The 27,142-nt window shown below is 37.5% G+C and overlaps 2 protein-coding genes across 2 annotated transcripts in view; one reads left to right on the top strand and one right to left on the bottom strand.

The window, feature by feature from the left end:
* Positions 1-14,957, top strand: part of LOC129272585 (cilia- and flagella-associated protein 43-like) — a 46,455-nt gene extending 31,498 nt beyond the window's left edge. Inside the window, exons 24-35 of the mRNA XM_064107317.1 lie at positions 528-656; positions 1,900-2,019; positions 2,680-2,787; positions 4,222-4,397; positions 5,334-5,565; positions 6,775-6,887; positions 7,905-8,064; positions 8,857-8,930; positions 9,838-9,928; positions 10,498-10,578; positions 12,630-12,783; positions 12,971-14,957. Of these exons, the coding sequence (XP_063963387.1) occupies positions 528-656; positions 1,900-2,019; positions 2,680-2,787; positions 4,222-4,397; positions 5,334-5,565; positions 6,775-6,887; positions 7,905-8,064; positions 8,857-8,930; positions 9,838-9,928; positions 10,498-10,578; positions 12,630-12,783; positions 12,971-13,140 (1,608 nt within the window). The 3' untranslated portion in view covers positions 13,141-14,957. The remainder of the gene's footprint in view (positions 1-527; positions 657-1,899; positions 2,020-2,679; positions 2,788-4,221; positions 4,398-5,333; positions 5,566-6,774; positions 6,888-7,904; positions 8,065-8,856; positions 8,931-9,837; positions 9,929-10,497; positions 10,579-12,629; positions 12,784-12,970) is intronic.
* Positions 14,958-15,851: 894 nt separating this feature from the next.
* LOC129273708 (uncharacterized) lies at positions 15,852-26,315 on the bottom strand. Its single transcript, XM_064107318.1, has 3 exons — positions 26,039-26,315; positions 22,945-23,009; positions 15,852-19,312 (listed from the first exon to the last, which is right to left on the bottom strand). The coding sequence occupies exons 2-3, from the start codon at positions 22,987-22,989 to the stop codon at positions 17,786-17,788; spliced, it is 1,572 nt and encodes a 523-aa protein (XP_063963388.1). The 5' UTR covers positions 22,990-23,009; positions 26,039-26,315; the 3' UTR covers positions 15,852-17,785.
* Between the last annotated feature and the right edge of the window lie 827 nt (positions 26,316-27,142).

Raw genomic sequence — 27,142 nt, 5'->3', positions numbered from 1 at the left:
ATTACGCTTACTTCATCACATACTCTAAGAAAAGTCCAATTATAAATGTGCGCTTAAGTGAAGCACCATATATGTTGTTTTTGTTAACGGGCCACATGGAAGACCACCAAGTTGGTGATATGTGCCACCCTGAATAAATATCAGAAATAAATATGTGAGATCTACATAAACGATGGTATTGTACCATCATGATTGATTATACATTGTTGCAGTCAGTCTTAAGATTCATTCTGCCATTGATTGTTATGTTTTATGGAGGAGCGATAGCTCAGTCGGTAGAGCGGGGGTTTCGGATTCCGGTGACCCGGGTTCGATTCCCAAGTGGTGCGCTAGTGCCCTTTGGTAAGGCATTTATCCCCATTACCAGGTCCCTCGGAGAGGACCTTAAGCCGTCGATCCCCTGGTTGCTTGCTCACATGCATTCGTGCTTTCTTAGCAGTCAGGTAAAAACCTCGGTATAACATAACATAACATAACATGTAACAGGGCCTAGGTTAATGTTTTTCTTGTTTTCCATTTAATTGCAGGACATTCCAGTACCTATCTTCATGACAGTCAAAGGGTCGGAGGAGTGGAGCGATGAAGAGAAGAAGATTGCCGTGGAATACGAGAAGAGAGTCAAGGAACTCAGTGAAGAGAGGGAGAAATACAAGAAGGTAAATGTGCTCAGGTTAAAGACATTATAAAATAACTCCATCCAGGATTAAAAATCAAATCTATGATTCAGCGCCTGGAACTTTATTCACCTGATAATTTATTCAATAATAATTTGTGCATTATAATGCATGATGCAAATTTGCCATTGTTGTGACATCTTTACATAAGCGCTAATTCTCAACGCCATGCATCAGTCACTGTGTTTATGTTACAATCTTATTGAAAACTCCATTAGGTTAAAGAAAGTAGTTGCAGCAAACAATTATTTCATGAGAAAGTCTTTAATATCAAGGTCACTCGTCACCACATTATGATATATCTAGATATTGTACATGTACATTAATGTAAACTTATCTTTGTGAAATCATGAAATCTTAGCTCAAAACCGATAATTCTGATGATCACTTACACAGAAAAGCATATGTGGGACAGTGTATAAATATTGCTTGGAAAAGTACCTGACATTTTATGGAATTCCGTGCTTATTTCGATCATTTCTCAACAATCACACATTTTCTTCCAGAGCCAATTGGCACATATTTTTTTATACATACAAACCTTTTTGGTGGTAATTTGATTGGATTTTGTTTAAACTCATTTTGAGATCGTTACCACAACTGGTATTTATCCCTAAACACTACAATTTTCCTGGGATCACCTGTAATTGTATTGATCAATTCTTATTTTTTCCAGAACTTGGGATTCATCCTCTCTCGCTGCCCATGTTATCTTGTATGTCTCAAGAAACATGGACTGACGAGCCTCTCATGATAATCAATGTTTATGTACTATTGTAATCAGAGGGTCGTGTGTCCAAATCCCCCAGCAGCAAAGCGTCCTTTGGCAAGGCGTCAATCCACACTTTGCTACTCTCCACCCAGGTGTTAAATGGGTACCCCCCGGTAGGATGTGAAAGTAATTGTAGCTTGCCCTGGGGCCCATTTCATAAAGCTGTTCGTAAGTTAAGAACGACTGGTGAACCTTTCTTACGCACTAAAACATCGCCAATGAATATACCATTTGCCACAAGAAAGGATCACCAGTCATTCATAAAGTTGCTCTTAACTTACGAACAGCTTTATGAAACATCCACCTGTAGTATATGTGTCCCAATGGTGACTGGCTGGAATACTCCCCAGGGGGAGTGGAGGATGTGCATGGTACAATTGAAACCTCTCTTTGTTATTTTGTGAGATAGATATATATTCATTCGTATGTTACATATGTTTATATTTTTTTCAGACCCTTGAAGCGGAGTTGAAGAAGCTCCAGACCATCATTGCAGACACCACGGCTAACTTTGATGAGAAGTTGATGACCCTCTTTGCCAAGAAGGTCAAGACTGAGCTGGCTCTATTTCAGGTATGCCACCTTGTTACCACATAATAATAATAATGATAATGGTAATGATGATAATTATAATAATCCACTTTAAAGGCCACCGCACACCTTACGACCCGACTGGTCTACGACTGGCTTGCGACTGAGACAGACCGGTCAGAGACAAGTCGCAAGGAAAATCGCAAGCTCAGTCCAACTTCCATCCAATCAGACAGCAGAGTTGCACGACGCATATATGGTATACAACGTGCATACGCAGTAGTAAGTGCCATTTTCTCATGTGCTATGGCAAAAAGCATGCGTGAGTCGCAGACAGCATGGTAGTCGGATCGCAAGGTGTGCGGTGTCGAGGCTTATGACTACCTTGAGATTCATCTCAAATCACTCAGTCGCAAGCCAGTTGTAGACCAGTCGGGTCGTAAGGTGTGCAATGGCCTTTGTATAGTGCCTTACATCAGAATGATGTTTCTCAGCACCTTACATAATTATATATTATATATTATTTTATACCGATCTATTTTCCTATGAATATCCATGAAAATATCCATGCAAAAGGTCATCTGCTACTTCTCATCGTTGGGATTTGAACCTACCACCTTCAAATTTGAAAGACACATGTCAAAACCACTAGCCAAAGCATGACCACATATGATTCTTATCTTCATTTTTTTTTTCTTTCAGGAGGAACTGAAGATTCTTCGTCTGAGTCGAGTGTTGATGGTGGAGGATGAGCTTGACGCCAGAGAGGAGGAGTTAACAAGACTTCTCACTTCTAAGAAAGCACTCAAGGTGAGTTCCAATGAGATATCTATACCATCATTATTTTCACAAACTGTCCAAAAGGATTTCAGCGGACGGATAGGAATATGGCGAGATATTAGATAAATGCGTTAACAGATTTTTACAGCAGTTAAAAAGTATGTGATTAACATTTTGATACTATGAGTGTTCAATATTTGAAAGTTCAGTACGTGAGGAATCGAATGGGTCTGTAGGTATTTTATTTTCTTTATTTGTATATAGAAAAAAGGCATACATTTGCTCTAATATTGCACAGACAAATCATGCAGACCAAAATACTAATTTTGGATGCAGCGCTAAAAGGGTTCTATTTGTACCATATTGGATGGCTCCGAATGAAATATCAGAGATAGGTAATTTTTCACGGATCAAAGATGAGTGAAATATTGGCCCTATCAAGTGGAACATTTCTGGTATTCTTGAAAAATAAAACTATCGAATATAATTATGATATTGGCAGTTAAAAGTACAATGTATGCGATTAATGTTTTGATACCACGAATATACATTATTTTGAAAGTTCAATACTTATGGGACTGGGACTGTAGGTATTTAATATTTATATGTTTACGATGTAAAGCGTTTAGAAATAATGTTATAAGTGCTATATAAATGTAACTTATTATTATGATAGTAGTAATTATGTTAATAATTAAAATGAATAATAACTTGGCCCCTGAATATCTCAGTGAGAAATTGATAAGATATGTCCCTTCACGTAATCTAAGATCTTCACAGAGATATCTTCTTTTTTTTTTTAAAACAAGTTCACACCTAGTTACCAATAATGCAAATAGCATTTCCATTTATTTGAAAGCAGGATAAAAGAGCATTGTAGATTAAATGCTTTGCTCACGGGCATAGGTGCTGCGGCCGGGGATCGAACCCCGGACTTTTTCATGTATAGCCAGGCACTTTAGACCACTCGGCCACGGCACCTCCACAGAGATATCTGCTTAAGTGTTCAGTTGTTCAGACCAAGTTCTATGGGGAGAGATCATTTTGTCATGCTGCCCCTAAACTTTGGAATATGATCCCTTCTTCCATTAAGGAGGCATCTACATGCTCTGCATTCAAAAGTCGCCTCAAAACTTATTTGTTTAAGCGGTTTTATGATTGAGACACATAATAGCTTTAATCCTGTCTCTTTCTTTGTCTATTTTCCTGTTAGCGCATAGAGACGCCCATGGGCAGTGATATGCACTATACAAGCAACGTCGTATTGTTATTATTATTATTAAAGCAATATTGACTGGCCTGGGGGCGATACGACATATATCGCCCGAACTAGATTCACCTTTTTTAAGTAACTCTTGGAATTTGTGAGATTGAAGTGTCAGTCTTTACTTGAGCAAAGTCTCTAACGTAATCGGTGTGGCGATTTCAGGCAATTATAAAGGTATTTCTTGTTGTCCGTGACAGGCAACGAGCGTGACGTCCATGGCGCAAGCCAAGAAGCAGGTCGAGCAGTACCGGGACACCTACGATATCAGGGTGGCTGAAGACAAGGTGATGGAGAAGAACTTCAGGAAGGAATTCCACGACGTCCACCCGGTGCTCGTCGATCAGCTCTTCAAACTCTACAGGCGTAGACCAAGGTAAGACTGGCGCATATTTTTTTTCTTTTTGGGGCTACTTTTCACAATCTACTCCCTCTTCCACAACATTGGATAAATTCTTTTAACGTTGTAGTGAATGGGAATTGTGCGTGGCTCTTTTTTCATTACATTTTACAGGCTCTTTTAATCATTTCGGGGGGGGGGGGGGGTTGAAATTCACCTGGACCCCGTATTATTTTTTCCCTGCTCTGGCGATGGGAATTGAGGAGTTTTTCATGACAAAATCTGTCTGATGATTAATATTATTACTTTTTCTTCAGAACCTCATACATAGTTAGATTAATACCAGGGTTTATGAGGGTGTGTGTGGAGGGGGGGGGGGGGTCTTATGGGTAAAATCAATTCTCAATGAGATGAAATCAATTTTGTGATTGATACATGTATTAATCTTAACAGCAATATTGCTTATTATTGATTAATGGTTGTATGCAGTTTTGGGGATTTTAGTTAAAAATAATTTATGCTGTTCAAAGATTGTGAATCATGCCCCGTTCCTTTGCAGGGAAAAATATAAATTGGTGCCCTCGTTGTTAAAAAAACCCTTGAAAATTAAGAGAACTAGAAAATCAATTACTTTGAAACAAATTTTGATCAAAACGAGGAGCAGAAGTTTTAAAACAACCTTGTGCAGATTTTAATGTTTTCTTGGCCCTGTTAGCGAAAAAGTTGTTATTACGGTAACTTTGCCATTCAATGGTACATGTACTTGTACATGTAAATTCTATGGTATCCTTGATTTTGATTGGCTGATGAACATTGTTTCCATGGTAGTTACCATTGGCATAGTAGTAACTTTCATGCAATAGAACTCCTAAGCATATAAGAACTTTTTAAAGGAAAAAATGTTGTAGGTATATCAAGAATGAAGGAATGCTGATTTGTCTTCCCTCCTTCTATATTGCATCATATCTGCAGAGGTCAAAAGCACGCACGGAAAAGCTCCCTGACTGCCGAAACACCCGCCCAGGCCGCAGCCAATCCGTACGGAGAGCGCCCCCTATCTGCTCGCCAGCCGAACACGACGGCAGCGATGGTGAAAGCCCTGGAGGAACTCAACGATGAGAGTCACATGCCAGAGGGTGTCGAACCGCACACCTGGAGGCATATGTGTGACCTTCGCAAGGCCAAGGTCATCAGCGAACAAGAGGTTAGCTCTCGTCCTCAGTAATTCAAAAGATAAATGCCCCTTATGTAAAATAATTTCAAAATGAGTTTGTAACCAAGTGTCTTTATGTATAAATAAAAAATGAAAAAGGATTCTGGAAGATATCGTGTAATTGCTAAGCAATTAGCAAAATAAGCATGGAATCTCATCAAATTGTCAGATCTTTTTTCAAACAATAATAATACGCTGTCCCACATGTGCCTGTCCGTGTTGGCGATCTTTATTGTGATCGTATTTCAGATTTGATTTCATGATTTCACGAAGTTCAATATATGTAACTATACCAGAGCTAGATGTAGGATGTTAAAGCGACAACCTTGGTTTACAGACTTTCTTATGAAATCAGTGCTTACTGCGACTACTTTCATTTAACTTTAAACTGATTAAGACAATTTTTATTGCTCATCTCTAGGGCAATAAGAAGTTGTATTGTGCTCTCACAAATTTGTCAGTGCTGCACCCAAGCACTGGAATAGTCTCTCCTCGATAACAAATGCACATCAGAACCAGAATGAAAACAAGTACCTTTACCAAGAGAGTTCCCAAATAATAAGTCACTTTTTTGTAATGTATTTTGTTGAGGAAATTCTTCCCTTATACTCCTTTATTTAACTTAACAAGCTTACATACAAATTAAACATTTTTTTGCTTATCTCATGAATTATTGTATGCTGTTTGCCTGCTATATATTGTAATGCGAATTGTCCCAATCTTGTCTACATATGGTGTGTACTTCAAATTCTACATTGTGTGCAACACTTAGGAGCATTCTGGTGTATTAAGTGCTCTATAGATGCGTGATATCATTATTGAATTATTGACGCACTTTAAAGACACACTAAAAGCTTCCCTGGAATGCTGTGGCATTAACCCTGAGACCTTGGAGCAACCGGCTGAGGACCGTTCTGCCTGGCGCACCATGGGTAGGGCTGGTGTGTCAGGCTGCGGGTCAAGACGTGCAAAAACGAAAACACCAGTGTAAAAAGGCAGAGCAAACGCCATCACTGTGCCTGCCCCACTGCCATCTTCCGCTTGTCAACACTGCACCAGACTTTTTTCGGGCAAAGATTGGTCTATTCAGCCATCTTCGAATCCAAGGGAATTTGTGAAGTTGTGGTCTTTATCGCAAGCAAAGGACGAACATCGTCATTGATATTACTACTGTATACTTTGTTCTCATTTGGTCATTAGGTAAAGGCTCATGCGCTGACTCTAGCTGACATGAATGGCTACTTACAGCGAAGACAGGAAGAAGATGAAAGACTACGGGGTGACATAGATGACCTCCTTGATGCACTCAACAGGTAGAATCAACATCCATGTGTTACTTTAGTCAACTTGGGAAATTCCACGTAACAGACATGATTAATGGGCCTAAGTGCTATTTTCTCGACAAGTGTTCAATAAAACTTCATAGATATTCATTGTGTAACGATGTAACCATTTGACGGCTGAATTTCAAATTGTGATGCTGTCAAGCTGTCTGAATGTCATATTCACAAGCTAGTATTGCCCCATTTTATTATCATTATTGTTACATATATTTGATCTTTTGCTCATTTTCTTTCTTGGGGGAAGGGGCACATTCCATTCTCTTCCTGGACCCTTGACCATCGACCATGCCGCAATTGGCAGCAATGGGCACGTACGTCACCCATGATGCAGTGTGCAAATTTGTAGATGATCCCCCTGCAAAATTTAATCATGATTAATTATGATTAGCAGGTGCATTGAATCCATACTATTTTATGTCGGACAAATTTCACTTGTGAAAGCTCCTGGCAGTTGCTACAGATTCCATTATAAGAAGAAAATAGAGCAGGACTGGTATAAAGGACATTTCAGTGATTTATAAATCAATCAATAATGTTTTTGATTTGTTTAAATGAATAGTACTGACAATGAATCAGTCATAGGGTCAGAGGATACAGAATTTCATTTTCTCACCTAATAAAAGGGGACGATAGGAATAACATACGATAATGATAATAATATAGGATATCTGTATAGCCTATGTATCCACCTTGTTAGGTGCTCAAGACACTCCTATACTACCCTGGCTAAGCTCGGTAGCCGATTCCGGTGCTCAAAGCTTTTCAAGGAACCACTTCCAGCCGGTACCCATTTACCTCACCTGAGTTGAGTGCAGCACATTGTGGACAAATTCTTGAAGTAGGAAATTACTCCATGGCTGGGATATTGCATTACCCAAGTGTTATGATTTCACCTATTCGAAAGTCCCATTTCAAGCTCAAGTGGATGTACTTGACCATTTGTAACGATTGGATCATTTGTGACCTTTGTTACCCTTGACCCCCCAGGTTGCGTGAAGAGCGTCTGAGGTTCACCTGCAATCTTGAGGTACAGCTCGTCTTGAAGCAGGGTCAGGTGGAGGTCAGCGTAGATGAATTCATCGCAGACTTCGATGATAGTGTGCTGCTTCATCGTAGTGTGGTGGAAGATCTCAATGCCAGTATTAGGGTAAGTGTGGGGGGGGGGGAGAAAAGATGGGGGTGATAGAGTGTGGGAGATCTAATTACTCTCTTTATAATAATGATGATGGTGATAGTAGCAAGTTTTTCTAGATGCGGAATGAATCCTACAACGTATCAAATTCATTGAAAATGCTAGTCTAATCACAATGGAGTCGTTATCGAGGGTCGGTGATTCGGAACAGCAGAGCCGACAAAAAAATCACAAGTATGTCGTTTGTCCAGAGTCATGAGGGAAACCACCGTTTTGATTTACCGACCCCCCGACAAAGACTTCATTTTCCTGAAGGGCATTCGACAATAGATTCTCTACGTTCCAGGAAGTGTCTGCTTAGCTGTGGCAAAAACTCCCTAGTTTTGGTGTTAGTGACAGTGATTGTGGCGATAGTGATGATGATGATGATGTTGATGATGTTGATGATGATGTTGATGATGATGTTGATGATGATGATGATGATGGTGATGATGTTGATGATGATAATGGGGATGATGATGATGGTGATGGTGATAATGATAATGGTGACGGTGTGATAGATGTGGTGATAGTCGTTTCAGTGATGATGATAACGTGATGAGGGTTGTGATGGGGACATTGATAATGATGACTATGATATAAATGAGGAGAAATATAAAGAAATATAAAGATAATAATGGAGATGATGGTGATATTGATAAAAATGATGACAACTTTAATGGTTTAAAATTAAAAGGGTTTTATGTTTAACAGGGCAAAAAGTCCTTGGAAGGTTGTCAAATATTGTTTTGTTTTTATCTTTAACAGCAACTTGGAGAGCTTAAGATCACAGCAATGAAAGAGAGTAAAGACTTCAGAAAGGGCATCCACGTCTTAGAGTGGTAAGTAAAAATATCCTGTGTATTGTAATTCCAGTAAGTTTGGTTGTCAATAAATTTATAATCGCGGAAGTGGTTTATGGTGATGTACATCATGTGGAAAGTCCCAGAAAGGACTGAGGAAAGTGGATAGAGGTAGAAGTGAAATGGGTAAGCGAGAAAGTGGAGATTAGGAAGTAGATTATATTTCAGAATTTGGAAGTGTAGTCCTTAAAAGGACTGTTCAACAGAGACAGTTGAGGAGCTTGAGTAGATCGAGAGATGAGGGGCTTGAGTAGTCGAGAGAAGGCTGGCTTGAGTCGGCGAGTTGAGTTGTAGCCGTGGTAGAACAGGAGCAAGGGAGAAGACTCAACGTTTTGGGCAGATTGACTGTCCGTCTTCAGTCAACCTCATACAATACATGTATGTGTTTCTTTACTGAATTTCACCAAAAAAAAAGAAGCATGAAATTGGATACAGTGGAACCATAATCATTTTTTGGTAGTTTTTTTCTTTCTTTGTGCTGTGGAAACTTGAATAGACTAATCATTCATAAAGTGGTATTCTGAAAGTCTTCAACAGACCTGTTTTGGGTCATTTTATGATATGCTTTGATTATGGTAGTTGTAGTTCTTCTTTTTTTGAAGACCTCAAATTCTATATCTTCTTGGTATTGAAGCTCTTGCATTGATACTTTTTCATACTTTTTAATAACATAACAGGATGTGCTTCGTAAGTATGCAGTTACTTTGTGGGAAAATTCTGAAAATGAAAATTCTATTCATTTCTAATCTTGCCTTTGTCACTTAACACAATACATGTAGTTGGAGAGTTCAAGTGCTTGAAAAGATTGGCAGACTATTATCCCTTGTTTCTAAAACACACACACACACACACACACACTCTCGCTCTCTCTCTCTCTCTTTCACAGGGAGCATAAGAAGATGATAATGCAGATAGAAGATCTACTCGAGAAAGCCAAAGTCATTCAGATGTTAAAAGTGTCGAGAGAACTCCAAGGGGTAATTCTCATTTTATTCATGATTAATATTGTATTATTAATAATAAAAAAATAACATTATGGCCTGAATCCGCTAAGATGGGAAAACTGTAACCCAGAGGTTAAATTCACCCATGTGTTCAATTGTGTTATTTGACATCAAATGCCACTTTAAAGAGCATGCTTGAACCTGTCTGCCAACTTCACTAACTTTCTTGAATTGAATATTTTGTTAGTCAGGTGTTAAATCTAACTAATGATGTTAGATAATGCTATTAAACCCATAGATTAAGTTCAACTAACCTTAAAAAATTTGATTTTAGATTACTGTTTCCAATAAGCGTGTGGACAGATTAGTATGTAAATTGGAAATTTTTGTTTATTTATATTGATTTACTCTGATATGAAGTACTTCTGGTAGTAATTTGGGGGTCGTTTACCTCTAGTGCTTGTACCATATAATTGATATCAAGTTGTATAATGTCTGTTTATGAAGTCTGTTTCAAAATGTATTCAAGCCATTGGTCTTCTGCATGTTTCTTCAAAGGCTGATTTATAATTCTATATATACCCTGTCATTTTTTTAAAAAGTTTCTTCATAATGAGGATCACGAGGGAAAGAAGCAGCAGCAGATTCAGACTCTGGAACACACTCTAGAAAACCAAAGAGCAGTAAGTCAACAACTCCCATATTTATTTGTACAAGAAGTTGTAATCTAAGGCTCTGAAGCCAGTTTCTCGTAAGACACCTTAAGGGGTATTGCAAGAAAATACCTGGTGGGTGTTTCATAAAGCTGTTCGTAAGTTAAGAGCGACTTTGAGAACGACTGGTGATCCTTTCTTATGGCAAATGGTATATTCATTAGCGATGGGTTTTGTGTGTAAGAAAGGATCACCACTCGTTCTTAAAGTCGCTCTTAACTTACAAACAGCTTTATGAAACAGCCCCCTGCTTCAATTGCAAATTCTGTTGGAATTTTATTACTGATAGATCAATTTCATTTCAACCGTAGCATATGCACTTATACTCCTTGATGCAAGAAGCAGAGCAACTTGGAGTGCGTATTTCCAAGTAATTGCATGGGATATGATTGATTTTGGGACCCAAAGTAGACTTGAAATTGATCGCATGTTTCTCGCAACACTCCATTATTCACTAATCACATGGTCAATTTCGATGTTGGATGGTGCATTGTAGTCAATCCAATCGATCGTAAAAATTTGTTTTGTGGTCTATTGCTAGATTTTGTGTTACATGCCCCATGTTTGGTTTCTTGAACAGGTGTAGCAGACCTGCCAACCAGTACGTTTTAGCCGTATTTAGTACGTTTTTGCAACCAAAATACGGCAGTACGTTTTTTCTTTGAAAAATATGTGTTTTTTTTTTAAACTAAATCGTAATATATTGAGAAAAATAATCTCTATATGTCTCTATTTCATAAAACGTGCACAAATATGGTTATTAGATCAATGTAATTTCAGGTAACTTGTTTTTTTTTTCAATCATTTTGTAAAAACCAGGGTGAGATATACACAAGTTTCAATGGTTTTTTTTTTTTCATCTGCAAGAGCAGTGCACATTTTAGCTTGCATGCAGCTTGAGCGCCGTGATGAGCGAGTACGCCAAGCATTTTATTATGAAATACACTTTTTTTGGGAAAAATACAGTTTTTTTTATCACAGAATACAGTTTTTCATTCCCAGAGGTTGGCAGGTCTGGTGTAGCCACATTTATGCATTCATGCTCAGTCACCCTGAAGGGGAAGTGGGAGGGCAATCACACAGTCCCAAATTAGATGGAAGTGTGCGGTGATTTGGTGAATAGCTGTGCTCAGTCAAAGACCCTGTCAACTCTGTATTAAGACCATGCCCATCTGCCTTGAGCCCTGAGGGATACTGGGAACCACTGCATTAAAACAACAATCTAATTGAATTTACCATGGCAATCTGTGCGATTGTAAACAAAACAGACATGAGGATCTCATGAAGATTCTACGAGGCTGGACTGTGGTTGATGTACGGTAGATGAACATTGATGGGATCACTGCTTTGGTCTACCACGACTACGACTCTTCGGCATGCGTACAGTAATATATTTACCAGACTAAACCATGGATGCAGTGACCTGGAATCAAAGGCCAATGCATTCTCTCCGAATCAGATAATGATGTTGTTGGTGTTGTGTATAGATAAAGGATGATTGCGACACCCATCCTTAGTTGCTTGCATGGACTCCTCTGTTCTTTGTAAGGATCCATGTTACTATACTGCGTCAATCTACGTTAGGTTAAGTGGACATTAGATTTCTGGCATTTACGCCAAGTGCCGGTCAGACAAAATCAAAATTGGACCAAAAGGATTTAGCCTGAACAAAGAAAACCGGTCAGGAAATGAGACCAAGCTGTTTAGACCAATCAGGGGGCCGTTTCATAAATCTGTTTGTAAGTTGAGAGCGACTGTAAGAACGACTGGTGATCTTTTTTTGTGGTAAATGATATTCACCATTAAATGTACATTGGTAATTATTTAGTGCGCAAGAAAGGATCACCAGTCGTTCTTAAAGTCGCTCTTAACTTACAAACAGCTTTATGAAACACCCACCAGGCATAAACAGAAGGAGTCTTCAGTCTCCCACAGGGATGCCACATTTCAGTCTTAAGTCTCCCGAATCCCAGATAAGATAAATCGATATATTCCAAAATCTCCTCTCTTTTTTTCCCTAGCATAACGACAAAACCGTGGGTGAGAGGAAACAGACGATCAGCAAACTGAAGCACGTCATCCGCCAAAAAGAAGTGGACAATGCGACCCTGGACAGAGACCTGGAAGAAATGACCGTCATGGTATCGGAGAGAAAACATATCAATAATGTAAATGGTGAGTACCGGTAACTTCATGAAAATTTTGTTTTATGATGATGTTCAGCTGCTGTTTGAGCTACCACATGTCATATCAATAAGACTTTGAAATTTGTTCCACAATGAGTAGTTGGCAGCATTTTTTAGAATGAATGTTTTATTATACATCAAATTATTTTGAACTTGCTTGACATTCTCTCTCACAGCGGCAGCAAGAAGCGACACAGGTTCAGCCAAGCGGATGCAGGATATCGTCCAGAGGCGGAAGCTCGTTGACCTTGCCAAGGCACAGGCCCAGGAGGTTGCGGTTCTCAGAGCAGAGGTGGAGAGGCTCCGCATGCGTACCTTTCCTGCGCTGGTGCAGGTCGAACGCTAGGTCAGGGGTCAAGGGTCACATACGTGACCTTTTTTTTTTCGAATTCCACATCTCTATCATTTCCATTTGCATATTTCCATTTTAGTACATGTTGGCACCTCCATGATATGTTAAACGATGGATCTTTTAGAGGTTAGGGATCACATCTAATCGTTGGCCTTTAATTTCAAACTCCACATAACCACAATATTTTTCCATTAAAGTTTATCTTTATTTCACTGCAATAAGAGTGTTATGTCTTAGTGGTCCAATGCCATAGGACATACAGATCGCAGTTTTCTTTCCATATCTGTTTGTTTCAATCAGATCTTGCTGAAAAGGAGGGAGAAGGCCAAATGCCATTTACCTGTGGCTTATTTACTCATGAGTTTTCAATGCTATGCATTTATGTCAAGGGACATTTGGATTAGCAGAATAATAGCTCGAGAAGTGGTATTATTAATGTCTGATTATCAGTACGAAATTCTCAATACTGAAGCAGCAACTGGTCCATACATTATTGTGAAAAAGCTACAGAATGTGATGCAAAATTTAGAAAAATATGTAAAATTATATTCTAAAAAGATATGCTATAGTCCGGGTTCTAGTCCTTGGACGTTTTTCATAAAGAGAAACAAATATGGCAACTATCATAACAGTAAGGTTCAGCAGCCAGTAACAATCAAGGTTTTCATGGTAGTTGAAAAGTTATGATAGTCTTTGTGAAAGAGACCCCTGATGGCAGCAGGCTAAATGAAAAAAAAAATGTTCTAGTTAGACTCGAGATGAAATATTGTCTGCTTGGTTTTACCATGTGACACAGTGTATTGAGTTTGACATATAGAACCTACACAGTCATTCATACATGGCATACGGAAGCTCAGCGAGAATGCCAGCAACATTTCTGTGTACATGGTCGATGAGGTATGTGGTGTCAGGAAATGTGTTGCTCATACTCTCAATCAGGCACTAAATACCAGTTGCCCATAACACAAAGCTTAGCAAAGATCGTAGAACATTTTTCTATGATGGATTCCATTGACTACAATGTACAATTAATCGTGAAAATCAAGCATATGATTAATCGCTAATCTTTGTGTTATGGAACCCATAAGTCTAACAAAAATACTTTTTATATCATAGATTCTAGAAATGTACATTTTTCTTGATAAGGGGATTCATATTGTTTCATCAATTTTATGTACTGTACGATAAATGCAGGGGGATGTTTCACAAAACTGTTTGTAAAATTGTGCATGACATTATATGCCGTTGGAGTATGGAAAGCTTAGTAGATTTTTCAATGAATTTCAATCATATAATTAAGCTAAGATTTGAATGTAGTTTAAAATTCTTACTTCTAATCTACATTTTAGGCAATAATCTTCAATTTGATTAAAATTATTTAAATGGGTTTTTCAGGAAAAGTTTGAGCCTCCTTTTTGGCATTCCATATTTCATTTCTTTGTTTGTCACATGTATAACTTTATGAACAGTTATAACACCCCTAAAATGTTTCAGACCGTCCATGGCCATTGTAAATATAACAAGCATTGTTCATTATAATATTATTACTAATGTTCATCATTCATTATCAACATAGAGCTGCTAATTTTATAAAATATTTATTTTACACATAATATACCTTTCCATTTTCATTCCTTATCATATTTTGAAGAAAATAAATTGTTGATGATCTGTTTTTTAGAAAAAAAACTATAATATATTTAAAAAAATTGTTAAATTTGTAATTTAGTGCATGGATGCAATTCTTTGTTGAAGTGTTTTGGTTTCAATAAAATTTGTTTTCTTTTGTCACATTGAAAGTTTATAAGTCCATCCTCTTGCTTTTGAAATTGCCTCATTTGTGTGTGTGTGTGTACTGATAATGAAAGAAATAAAGAGACTGTCACACTCTTTTCTGGTCGTTGGTTGGAGAATAAACCTTTTTACCAGAACACGAATGTTGCATAAAAATCCAAATTAATTGATTACATTTTCATACCCCCCCAAAAAAATGCATTTGATGAACCATACCTTTCTCATTTTGTTTTATTTAATCTCTTTCTCTCATTTATTCTTATCTTTCATCCCCCCTCATATTTCATATTCACTCCTTTTCCTTTCATTCTATTCCTGTTATTCATTCCCATCTCTCTCCCTCTCTCTCATCTCATCTTCTCTATTTCTTCTCATCTCTCTCGCATCTTCTCTATTTCTTTTTCTGACAGGCATTGTGATCTATCTTCTATAGCCTTTTCTCGTTCTATCTTCCTCCATCTATGTTTCATCTTTTTTTTCCTCTCACATCTTACTCCATTTCTTGTTCCTCTCCCCTCATTTATTCCCATCATCTTTCTTTTACCTCTACTTTTCTCTCATCATCTCACTCTTTTTGTGTCTTCCACTCTCTTGTATTAATCTCATAGTACATGTCACCTCATCTCTTCAGTCACCCCATCTCTTTCTTTAACCCATCGCCTACTGGAACCGGATCATCCCTGTAATAAAAGTCTAGGAATCCCAGATTTCAGTAATCAACAGGTTAATTTCTCAACTTACATGTATTTATCTTTTCTCATACTCTCTGCTCCAACATCTACTCTCTATCTTTATTATCTCTTCTCTTCTCTCATTTATTTCTTTCTCCAAGGGGCCCCTCTACTGTGTACATTTCATATTGGGAATTCGAGAGCTGATACAAAGATGGCAAAGAACAAATTGTGCCAATATTAGAATATATATGTGTTGAATAATTTATTCATGTCTTTTAGGGATGACATTTCTTTCACACCATTCTTAATCATTTCAATTCACAGAGGAGTGATGAAGTACATGTATCTCATCAAATTATGCCAAATGCTTAATTCATGTAGAGTTAAATACATTTGTGTATTGGACTTGCCAACATAGTTTTGGTATGGTATAGTGTCGCAGAAAAAGTTGTATTGTGGATTTTAAGTACCTTGCATTCAGAATAAAAATATTTTTTTTAATACCCTACTTATTGCTTAATCTTGATACCATTCTCATTGTTAGAAGATGATAATGATGCAAACAAAATTAAAATTTTGAAGGAAAAGAAGATACTCCACAACTCTGCTCTTCTGAGACACCCAGTAATGATAATAAGCAACATTTGTATAGCACTTACTATAATGTTTCTGTTAAAGCGCTGCATACTATTACCCTGACTTAAGCATGGCTACTCTTATCAAGCTCTCGAGCATTCAAGGAATTTCTTCCTACCGGGTACCCATTTACTACACCTGGGTGGAGAGTGGCAAATGTAGATAAACGCCTTGACAAAGGACATGAGTGCTGCGTTGGGTTTTGAACCCCAGATCTTGTGATTCAAAGTCTTAAGACTTATCCACTGAACCACAACACCAGTACAGAATCCTGATACCAGATCAGGACCCCGTAATATAAAACTTAGCAATCGATTGTTGGGCTAATCTCTATGATTCATTGCATTGATGATTGTGTATGATCGATTTTAAAATCAGTTCCTCGATAATAATAATAATAATAATAATTTTAATTAAATATTTCTAAAGCGCCAAATCCACATTGATTATGTGCTCAAGGGGCTGAAATATACTTGGTATATCATTATTACCCCGGCTTTAGCTGAGCGGCCATATAGGCGCTAAAGCATTCAAGGAATAAATCCTACCGGGTACCCATTCACCTCACCTGGGTCGAGTGCAGCACAATGTGGATAAATTTCTTGCCGAAGGAAATTACGCCATGGCTGGGAATCGAACCCACGACCCTCTGTTTCAAAGTCCGAAGACTAATCCACTGGGCCACAGCGCTCCACATCGATCGATCAATTACTATTGTTTTGTTACAGGGCCCAGGTTCATGAACTGCTGCTATGTCAGAAGTTCTAGTACACGTTCTTCAATGCCTAAAGTGGTTTTTATTCACTTGGTCTACAAGCAGATGGTCTAATTCTCGGTTGGTCTAACTCCTCCCTGGTTTAACCCCCTTAGTTTACTATCAATTCATAGCCTAGAGATATGCTTTTTAAGATTGATAAGAATAATGGCTGCAAAAATAAAGTGTACATGCAAGAACATGATCTTCAAATTAGGTTAGAAATATGCATGTATTTTTCAGTATGAAATAAAAACAAAGTGATCTGATTACACAAAAATACATTTGCTAAAGGATAAATATATATATATTTTCAGGATATTTACACAATTTGTGGACTTTTTAGAAGGGCACTTCGGAAGCGAGTGTGTCAAGATGAAATATCCATATACAAGACCTCTCTCTTTAATGGCAAAACATTTTTTTCTCTCAACTTTAAAACAGTGTTGTACAAGTACTGTAGGGACTAAGATCGTCACATAAAGGGTGTACTAATAATAAAAACGTTTTTTTACTCGGTGTACATAGTCACTTCAGTTATAAACCTGTTGTACCAGCAGACACGTTCTGCATGAAATTCATAGCTTACTATTACTCTCCTTCAATCTGCCAGTAAAAGCTGAGCATCTAGCTACCAGGCAGAAGGCCCCTTATCTGTAAAGGTCTTTGGCATAGCTCTCCAAGGGTTGAACTGACAACCTACCTGTTCATGATGCAAGTGTTCTATCGTTGACCCACTATACCCAGTCAGATTACCTATAGATATATAGTGTGGGGTAGCTCATACTTTCATATCATTTGGGGTTGACTTCTTAGGCAAAGTGTCCTCGGTATCATCGGGGTTAAATGCTTCATTAACAAAAGCAGGTTCAACTTTCGTGGGCGACACCTCTTTGACAGTATGTCTGTCATTAACAGGTCTGATAATTTGCCGTAGTAGCATGCAAGTCACGGCAACACCAAGCGTGAAGAAGAGCATGAAGAACATTAAGAGAGTGATGATGCCCGTCTGCCAGTCAAGAGACTGGACAAGAATGGAAACGGCCATCATAATTGCGTAGGTGAAGACAACACCGCAGATGTAGAGGATCTCAACAATGGTGCTCGGAGGTTGGAATGGCTCGTTGTACTTGTCACCTTTCATCTTCTCCTCAATCCACATGAAGAACCACATGACCACCCAACCAAAGAGGATACCGAAGTACTCGATGGCGGGAATCCGCACCATTTCGTTGAGCCGTGACCAATAGTTTCCATCGCCGTCTGGTAATACAAATCCATAGATGCATATGCCTGTGATGAGGTAGATGGCGAAGGGTATGAAGCGACTCCACTTTGGGAGGCTCTGCCAGAATGGTAATCCGAAGAGCTGTGTCATGACCAACAACCAGAGGAAGCCGAACATGAACATGGGATAGAGGGATGGGAGGTAGTTCCCTGTCTGCCAAGCTACCACTGTACCGTGGATGATCACCCAAGCTTCAAGGAGGAAGCGCCAGTAACGGTTGAGGTGGACCTTGGTGAACATCAGACTACCCTGCAGTAAGAACATCCAGGTGTGGACAAACCCCATCACATGGCCGATGGTGTTCTCCATGGGGTGATGCCAGAAAGTGAAGACCGCTCCCCAGGCAAAGATATAGCCATGGTACTTGCGAATCATAGCCTGTGGACCCCAGGGAAGCCTCATCCTGTTGCTGATCTTACCCTTATCATCCTGAGATGGCCACCCAAAGGCCATTCCGCGGTTCCTGTATTCGAGCATCAAGACAAAGATGAGGATGATGATGGCGGAGCCAATGTTGCTCGGACTTGAAACATCTTGAGCCAAAGAATCATAGGTCCAATGAGTCTGTCCAAGGTGAATCAGGTGGAACACCATGTTCCCAATCAAGGCGACCCAGTTGAAGATTTTCATGTTGGACGAGTAGCGCGGGACGTCAGGGTCGGCGTACACCGTCTTCTTCTTCTGGGCGTAGTAGATGCAAGACCAGACGAATAGTTGATGCAAGGTGTAGCAAAGCCAAGGAATCACCCTGGTGAGAGTTGTCACTTCTTCGGGTTTCAGTTTCCAGTAGTACCATCGTGATGTTGCCCCTGTGCCGCATCGGCCGATGACGCCAGGTTCCTCCACGAAGGGTTCCGAAAGGAAGCGCTCTGAGGAAGTCTCGCTGGTGTTGTGTGTAAATCCCGAATCCGCATCCCATCCTCTGGCTTCACCAAGGAACTTCACTGCTGTGAGCAGGGCAGTGATAAAGATGATACCAAGGAACCATGCTATCACATCTTGTCCAAGGAAAGGCTTCTTCTGTGGTTAGAACAAACAAATAATGTTTAATTAATTGAAAAAATTCTTTTATTTTGTTATATTTCAAAATCAATATATTTATTTAATATTAGTTAAATCATTTGTGTGTGAGGGAGAATCTTCCTCCAAAACACGTTGAATGTATAGTGATCATACAGTTTGTGTCATTTCCAAAGATAAATTATGAGGAGGTGTATATGTTTTATGTGACTCGTATTGGTTAAAAAAAATGAACAAGTGTTAACTATAGTCTAAATGAGAAGGCTGCTTTTATCCCAAATAATTTTTAAACAAAATTCGTGAAGTGTTTGAATAGGAGGCAATATTCAAGAGTGTGCACTAAAATACACTGACGCAAAGTCACGGATATCATATTATTGAATGCTGCCATTATTTGATCATCCCATTACGTAACAAAAAAAAAAACAGTGGCCCCTACCAAAATTAGACAGATCTATATTCAAAGCTTCAAACCAGCTGATAGAAGATACGGATTAAAATAATCGATCCTGGAAAGGGATTATCCGGCCAAAAATAGAAGGAAAGGGATTAAAATGTATATCACTATAGAACATTTGGGAAAGGAGGGTACCCTAAAGATTGATACTGCCGTGCATTTCTCAGCTGAGACATTAATTTCAAGGGACATGAGGAAAAAAAATACAGACTCATAAAAAAAGGAAAACCAGCTAATGCCTAGGGATTATCAAAATAAATCAAATTTCTGTTAGAAGACTCATCATTAGCTGGTGATAAAAAGAAAATTGACATCAAAAGACACTGTTCAAAATTATGAACAAATGACAGATTACAAATACATTTAAAGACATAATTCGCAAATACAGGTCTACCAGTTTATGAAAAAGAAAAAGGTAAAACGAAAAAAATATGAAAGAGAAAAAATAAAAAGAGGGAGATAGAAAGAGAGAAAGCGAGAATGAAAGAAAAGAAAGAAAGAAAGAAAGAAAGGAAGGAAGGAAGGAAGGAAGAAAGAAAGAAATGAAGGTAGGAAGGAAAGAAAGAAATGAAGGTAGGAAGGAAAGAAAGAAAGAAAGGAAGAAAGAAAGAAAGAAAGAAAAAGAATAAAAAAAGAAAGAAAAAAGGGGAAAATAAAGAAAGGACAAAAAATAGAAATAAAAAGAAAGTAAAAAAGAAGGAAAGAAAGAACAAAATTACAGCCGGATAAGAGTGAAAAAGGAAAATGTGAAAGTTAAGTAAGAAGAGAGAGAGGGCAAGAGTTTCTTTATTTGGTCAGCTCTGAAACTTGAGACGATACTACTCCAACAATTGTCGACAAATACCTTTTATTGTTATTGTCATTTGACGGGTATTTTCAATACATTTTCTGTGTTCTTGAGTCTATTCCGCGCCGTGGTGCAAAAACTATATTAATCGATATAAAAGGATCTACTAATATTAATATAATTTTTACTACATATTTCAGTAGCTTCAGTTTAAAATCACCCAAAAAAAATCATGAAAATGCTCACAGGGCGCATGTTTATACACGTTTCCCCGATACACAGTGTTATCATGTGAGCCAATTCAGAAGCGGATCTAGAGGGGGGGTTGGGGGGGTTGCAACCCCCCCCAAAAAAAAAAAATCCGGGGACCATTTTTTTAAATCTTATCTTTTTTTTTAAACTTGTAATTTTAGAAAACGCAATTTTCACACACAGATTTTCAAAATTTTTCCCTACTGTGGGAGGGGGGACACCCCCCTCCCACACCCTCCCCCCTCGCTCGCTCCGCTCGCTTGGACTCGGTCGCTACGCTCCCTCGCATACCACCCCAACCCCCCCTTTATAAAAAGCTGGATCCGCCCCTGCAATTTGTTTTAGTTTTATTGTTACCCTAGTTTTATTGGAGATTCTCCGACTTAATTAGACCCAATTAAATCATTGCACTGCCAGCCAGATTGGAATACAGAATTGGATATAATTAAGTCATATATGTCTCATAAACCGACTCCCCAAAAAATGCAGAGCAATTCCTGAATATAAGCTTACATGTTGGTATGTAATAAATAGATATAAAAATGTTACCTACGACAGCAAGTCTCCTGAACAAAAAAATAACGTGAAGGAAGAATTCCATTCCAATATCAATGTGACCGAAGTAAAGAAAAGGAGAAATAAGAAGTCTAGCGTGCCGATCCGATTAAGTTGTGATAAATGGATGAGTTTATCGATATTTACATCTATTTTAATGATATAAAAATTATATTGAAGAGTGTCATTGCATGAATGTGGGGGGAAGAGCCTCCCCCTTCCCACGTAATAGGTCATGAATCAATAAGCTGAAATCAATATTTTGAAACCAATTGTCACTTCAAATATAATTAACTTGAAAATCATTTATTTTCATTTCTGTTTCAATTGTTTGTTGATATATTAATATTGCAGTGTTTCTTCATATTCCTGATCAGTCTAATTAAGGAATAGCTATCAGGTTGTCAGAGTTTGGAAATAGCATTTCACTTCCTGGTACACTGCATAATCACCAATACATGTGCAGACCTGACCAATTTTCGATTTGTGTACAATTTAAAATTTAAGCGGCTGCTGCATGGTGCTCATGTACCCACACTTCCCGCGTACGAAATTTTAAGAGATATTTTTCCTGGGGGCGGAGGGGTGTGATAAGATTTTTTTTTAAATTAATCTTCGATATTGTTTTTTTTAAATTCAATTTTTTTTTTTTTAATTGTTTAAAATCCTAGTTTCAATTGAACACACCCATGCATGCACTGGTGGGTAAACATTATTCGCCTATTATGATTCCGGATATTAAATTTAGATTTTTTTTTTGAAAAAAAAAATCACATGTTTCTCCACGATTTCTCAAGATCCAATAAGTTATCAGGTTTTGAGTCTGGTTTGCTCTGGTTTCCAAGGTATTTTTTTATAGACCCCTAAAGCGCACAATGTCGCCGAAATGTAAGAAATGCAGAGCACGGTTTAACCGTGGGCAGACTCATTTGTCAAAAGCATATCTTTTATCTCGAAGACTCTTAAGACAACCGATAACCTTGTTGGACAAATACTCACATGTTCATCGCTATCTTCTAATGTATATCAAATAGAGATTAAAAGGAATAAAGAAGGTGATAACAAGCTGTCATTTTGTAGAGTAAAGGTCACTCAGGGAGTTGGAGATACACTTTACAGCTTTGATGATGAGAAAGAAATTTTCACCGATTCTCTAGCTGAAAAATGTAGTAGTAGTAGTAGTAGTAGTTGTAGTAGTAATAGTAATTATGATAACTGTAATAATGATACTACTACTACTACTACTACTACTACTACTACTACTACTACTACTACAATCTTCATTATAGTTGGGCAAAAATGCCCAACTTTTAACCAACCCTGGGCAACATACTGTCCACACAACTATAATTGATTAAAATCTGCCCAAATGGGTAATACAACTAATAATTGGATAATAATTGCCCATAATATATATATATATTTCACTAACATACGTTACCCAACACAGTGGACAGTATGTTGCCCAACATTTTAAGTGTATAATAATAATACTAACAAGAAGAAGAAGAAGAAGAAATAAAATAACAATAAGTTAAATAAAATTTAAAAGATAAAAATAAAGAATGTTCGGATACATACCCTTTTCCCTTCAGCATTTTGATCTTGTTTCTCTTTTGATTCCATGATTCTTCAATAAGGAAAACCTGAAAAAAAAATAAGTTCACCGTCAAATTTGGCCAATATTAATTAGGTCACAAACATGAACAACGAACTTCAGGACAATTCTAACGAGTAACAAAAACCAGCATGGAAAAAAGTTTGGACAACAAAAAGTAAAGAAAATACCGGTTCAAATGTGTGTATACATAATCTAAGGGACGTCATGAATAAAACAAGTTTTATTCATTATTTTACAGAGAATTAACATAAATACGATGTACTTTCCACAAGAGCCTCTTTACAAACACTCCTCCATTCTTAAAAAGAGTAAGAGTCTTCTTTTTGTGTATATGTTTTCTCTTAACACTTTGGGCACACGGATTAATCTAATCGATGACTGTTAGTACTTTGACAAAGAGAAGAAGAGAAGTATATATATCTTTTTCATTGTTTGCTTGTGTTTTCTTTCAATAAGTGTTGGCACTGTGGTTATTCTTTAACAGTAGATATCATGTCTTACCAATAGACCATTTCGTAGTTACTCATGGACAATTTTAGTCAAATGACCTTTCATTTCTTTTATTATGATAGGCAGATTTCAAAGCAAGATATTACGTAAGCTTGCCTTACATACAAGGATGAAGAAATTGAATAGACCAGGTGACTAGAATAGCACACCAATGAACACGTTATGAAGGTATTTGTTGCATTCCTACTTTGAATGCATATCATAGCATATGTTGCACAATGTACTTGGCAAACTGTAAAATACCAGTCGTTCGTGGACGCCTTGTTGTTTTTTGTGGATGTAAATAAAAACCACTATTCAAAAGAATATATGAATAATCAAGACATCAAAGTTGGTGCTTATCTCATTAGATTTTAAACCATCATGTCACGTTAGTACAAATGACCTTCCTCTGATCATGCGTAGAATCTTTTGATCATGCGCAGAAAGGAACTACGAACTGGGTTATTAAAAGGTTTATATCACTTGGTTTCATTGCAGATGGTATTATTCTCAGATCTTCCATCATGGCTAAACCAAGTTGGTCTACTTTTAATTTGACCTAATTACCTTTTGGTCCGAATATAATTTCGTCTGTCATTTAGTCCAATGCCCTGATGATGTCCATTTCGTCTTTTTATTATTTTGCATTTTTGCATTTTGTTAAAAATAAAAATTGGATTCAGTGGACAGTTCATCGTATGTACTAGTGGTATTAGACCAAGTGCATATTAGGGCCCCGTCTAATACCTCGGTCACATTTGTTCTACTGCGAGACGAAAACAGCCGTTTTATTCATTTTCATTGAAACCACCTATATGTAGCTGTTAAAAAAGTTGTTAAAACGGCTGTTTTCGACTCGCCGTACGGCCGCCGTAGAGCAAATGTGACCGAGGTATTACAAATAGTTACGATTGATCCAATCAACATTAACTGTATGGATGTCCATCAGTGTCATAATTTTTTTCTACAGGAAATTTGCACGAGATCTCCTTTGTAAATAAAGAGAAGCGCACTAACTTTTCAAGAAAGCAATGAATATATGAATATACATCATATATGTCGAAAAATATTTTGAACAAACATGTATTTTAAATGTTGATGTTGCTGGCTTTCCATAGTTGAGGTTGATTGGATCAATCGTAACTCTTTGTAAGACGGGACCCAGGAGACATTGGTACAGTCTAACTGCAAATTACACAAAATGGTAAATGGGATAAATGACAATTAGACCACATGGTAAGGAGAGAAAATGATTGTAGACGAACTAGGATAAGACAAGGCGGGACGAGACCAAAAGAAAAAATAAACAAAGTGTATGCAGAAGATGAAACTCACCATAATTACACCCCAGTTATACTTAATATAAGAAATTCATGGGAAATTCTAAAAAATCATTTTAAAGTCAGCATTCATGTGATTTGTTTCACTATTGAAATGCAGAACTATATGATTCAATTCAATCAAAATTAACAAGACAAAAAAGTGATTCATTTTCGGTACGTTTCCTCAGAAGGTAGGCTAATGTCCTTTAATATCTACTAAAGATTCGCCTATCAATTCATGCGATCTTGAAGATAAAAAAATATATATATTATATACTGTTTTCGTAACATTAAAGATAAGCATTGAAGAGTAAACTTAACAGCATTGTAAGAACAGATATTTTTTTCGTTGCGTTTCATCCAAAAGTTGACTTGTCGTCGTGTTTACAATAATTAATTAAAATCTTCTTTCTATTCCAGATAAACACAATATTTACTATGTTTCAACATAAAAAAATATAACATTATAGAAAAACACATTTATATAAGATGAAATTATAGGACATATCCGGCGTTCATATGAGACCTTTAAAATGATAAATCTGTCAAATTAACAATAATTTAATAATTTAAGTCTCAAAATGTCTGTCCATGAAATACCTTTTACCAGTCTTTCACCTTCACTCTTACTTTACCTCATTATTTTAATGTAATTTAAGTGTTTTCCGTTAAGATGTTTTTATTAATGCGTTAACTTTTGGGATGGGTAATTTTTAACAAAAGTTAATTGTTATTTCGATTTTCAGAATTTATGATGAAATTCATTTTCCTCATAATTTTTGTTTGTGTATAATGGTATTATGCTACTGTATTTATCAATATAATGTCTTATTTGAAATATTATGTTGGAGAATTCTTGTAAGAACGCTAAAATATGGCTGCCGTATGTAATTGAATTGAATTGAAATAAAATACCATTATTGAATTGGATTGAATGGCGTAAAGTAGGGGTTAGAGCATAATACCCAAGGCACTGGGAACGATGTCTAAAGAGGGGTGCTGGTTTGAAGAAAAAAAAGACAAGGGGGGCGCTCCCACTGAAGGGGATTTTGGCCCCCTCAAAATTGCTCTAAAATGAAGGTGTTCGAGATTAAAAAAACTTTCTGAAGGCACCAGTTTAAAGACCATATAGCAGATATTTTTTTGTATATCCTGTGAAACACAACATTTCAAAAAGTGAAAAGTTGAGCGAGATTTTTTTGTTATTTCCGTATTTTGGTTAAAAAAGAGGTTTTCTTACCTGTATTGACTCGGCAATTTTTCTCTCCACAATAATTGGCTGTCAAAAAATATCAGAATGTTAGCTGAGGTTGAGAGCTTGTAAATTCAACGTCGACATGTATCCGGCACAAAAACAAGACTCCTTCCTTTTCCTCTCTTCGGTTATCTATAATCGATGCGTGGTGAGACACGCTCAAGGTTTTTCTTCATTGTAGTCGAAAAACTGGGTTGCAGTTCGTTTGATAGAAATGGCGTTTCGGACCAGTGCTCACCCATTATAACGATTACACAACAGTAAAGGACCACGTTTATCCACACGTGAAGTGGACACAGGACGCTGGGCGTTGTGGCGTGCGCCTTTAATCCAAGCTATGTGGGGAAGTTACAAATTGATGCAGAGGTTCGAGCCCTGGTCACGTCTTTCGGATGGTGACGTTAAAGGTCGGTCCAGACGTAAATAATCATATCTGATTGATACACGTCTGACAAAACTCAAATACACACAGGATCTGGACAAGCGCGGGGCGGGGGTCAATGGTATGGGACAGGAATGGGATTTTGGCACTATTATTAGGGCTTCATATTATAATTCTGAAATAGGCCTTTTCCTTGCGCAGCTTCCTTTTTTTTTTTAAATATTTTTTTTTACTCTTTTCATATTTTTTAAACAAGTGCACACATAGTTGCCAATAATGCGTATAGCATTTCCATTTATTTGAATGCAGGATAAAAGAGCACTGTATAGACTAAATGCCTTGCTCACGGGCATATGTGCCGCGGCCGGGGATCGAACCCCAGACATTCCATGTACAGCCAGACGATTTAGACCGCTCGGCCATGGCACCTCCACTCTTACGGTGAGGGTAAACGATCCCAGCGAGCTAGGTTACAAAATAAGGTATTTACTGGAATGTTTATATTTTCAGTTTTTATGGAAAGTTATAAAAAGGGATATATTTGTGGAATTAGGAGGAGAGTTTGTATTTGTATTTGTATTTATTTAGACAAGTAAAACATACAAAGTAAAACATGTCAAGGGATACAAAAAAAGGTTTGAAAAACCCGTACAAGTTTGGATCCCAATAATATAAAATAGCATCAAGATAAAAACATATGTTTAACA

Source organism: Lytechinus pictus, chromosome 12, assembly GCF_037042905.1.
Source record: "Lytechinus pictus isolate F3 Inbred chromosome 12, Lp3.0, whole genome shotgun sequence".
Classification (NCBI taxonomy): domain Eukaryota; kingdom Metazoa; phylum Echinodermata; class Echinoidea; order Temnopleuroida; family Toxopneustidae; genus Lytechinus; species Lytechinus pictus.
The sequence above is the reverse complement of the archived record's forward strand: the minus strand, read 5'-3'. Positions and strand labels throughout refer to the sequence as shown.

Bases quoted from the DNA above. Each gene is read 5' to 3' on its own strand.
- LOC129273708 (XM_064107318.1), bottom strand. From the start codon at position 22,989: ATGGAATCAAAAGAGAAACAAGATCAAAATGCTGAAGGGAAAAGG. The intron at 19,313-22,944 runs GTATGTATCCGA...TTCTAACCACAG, and splicing joins AAAATGCTGAAGGGAAAAGG to AAGAAGCCTTTCCTTGGACA.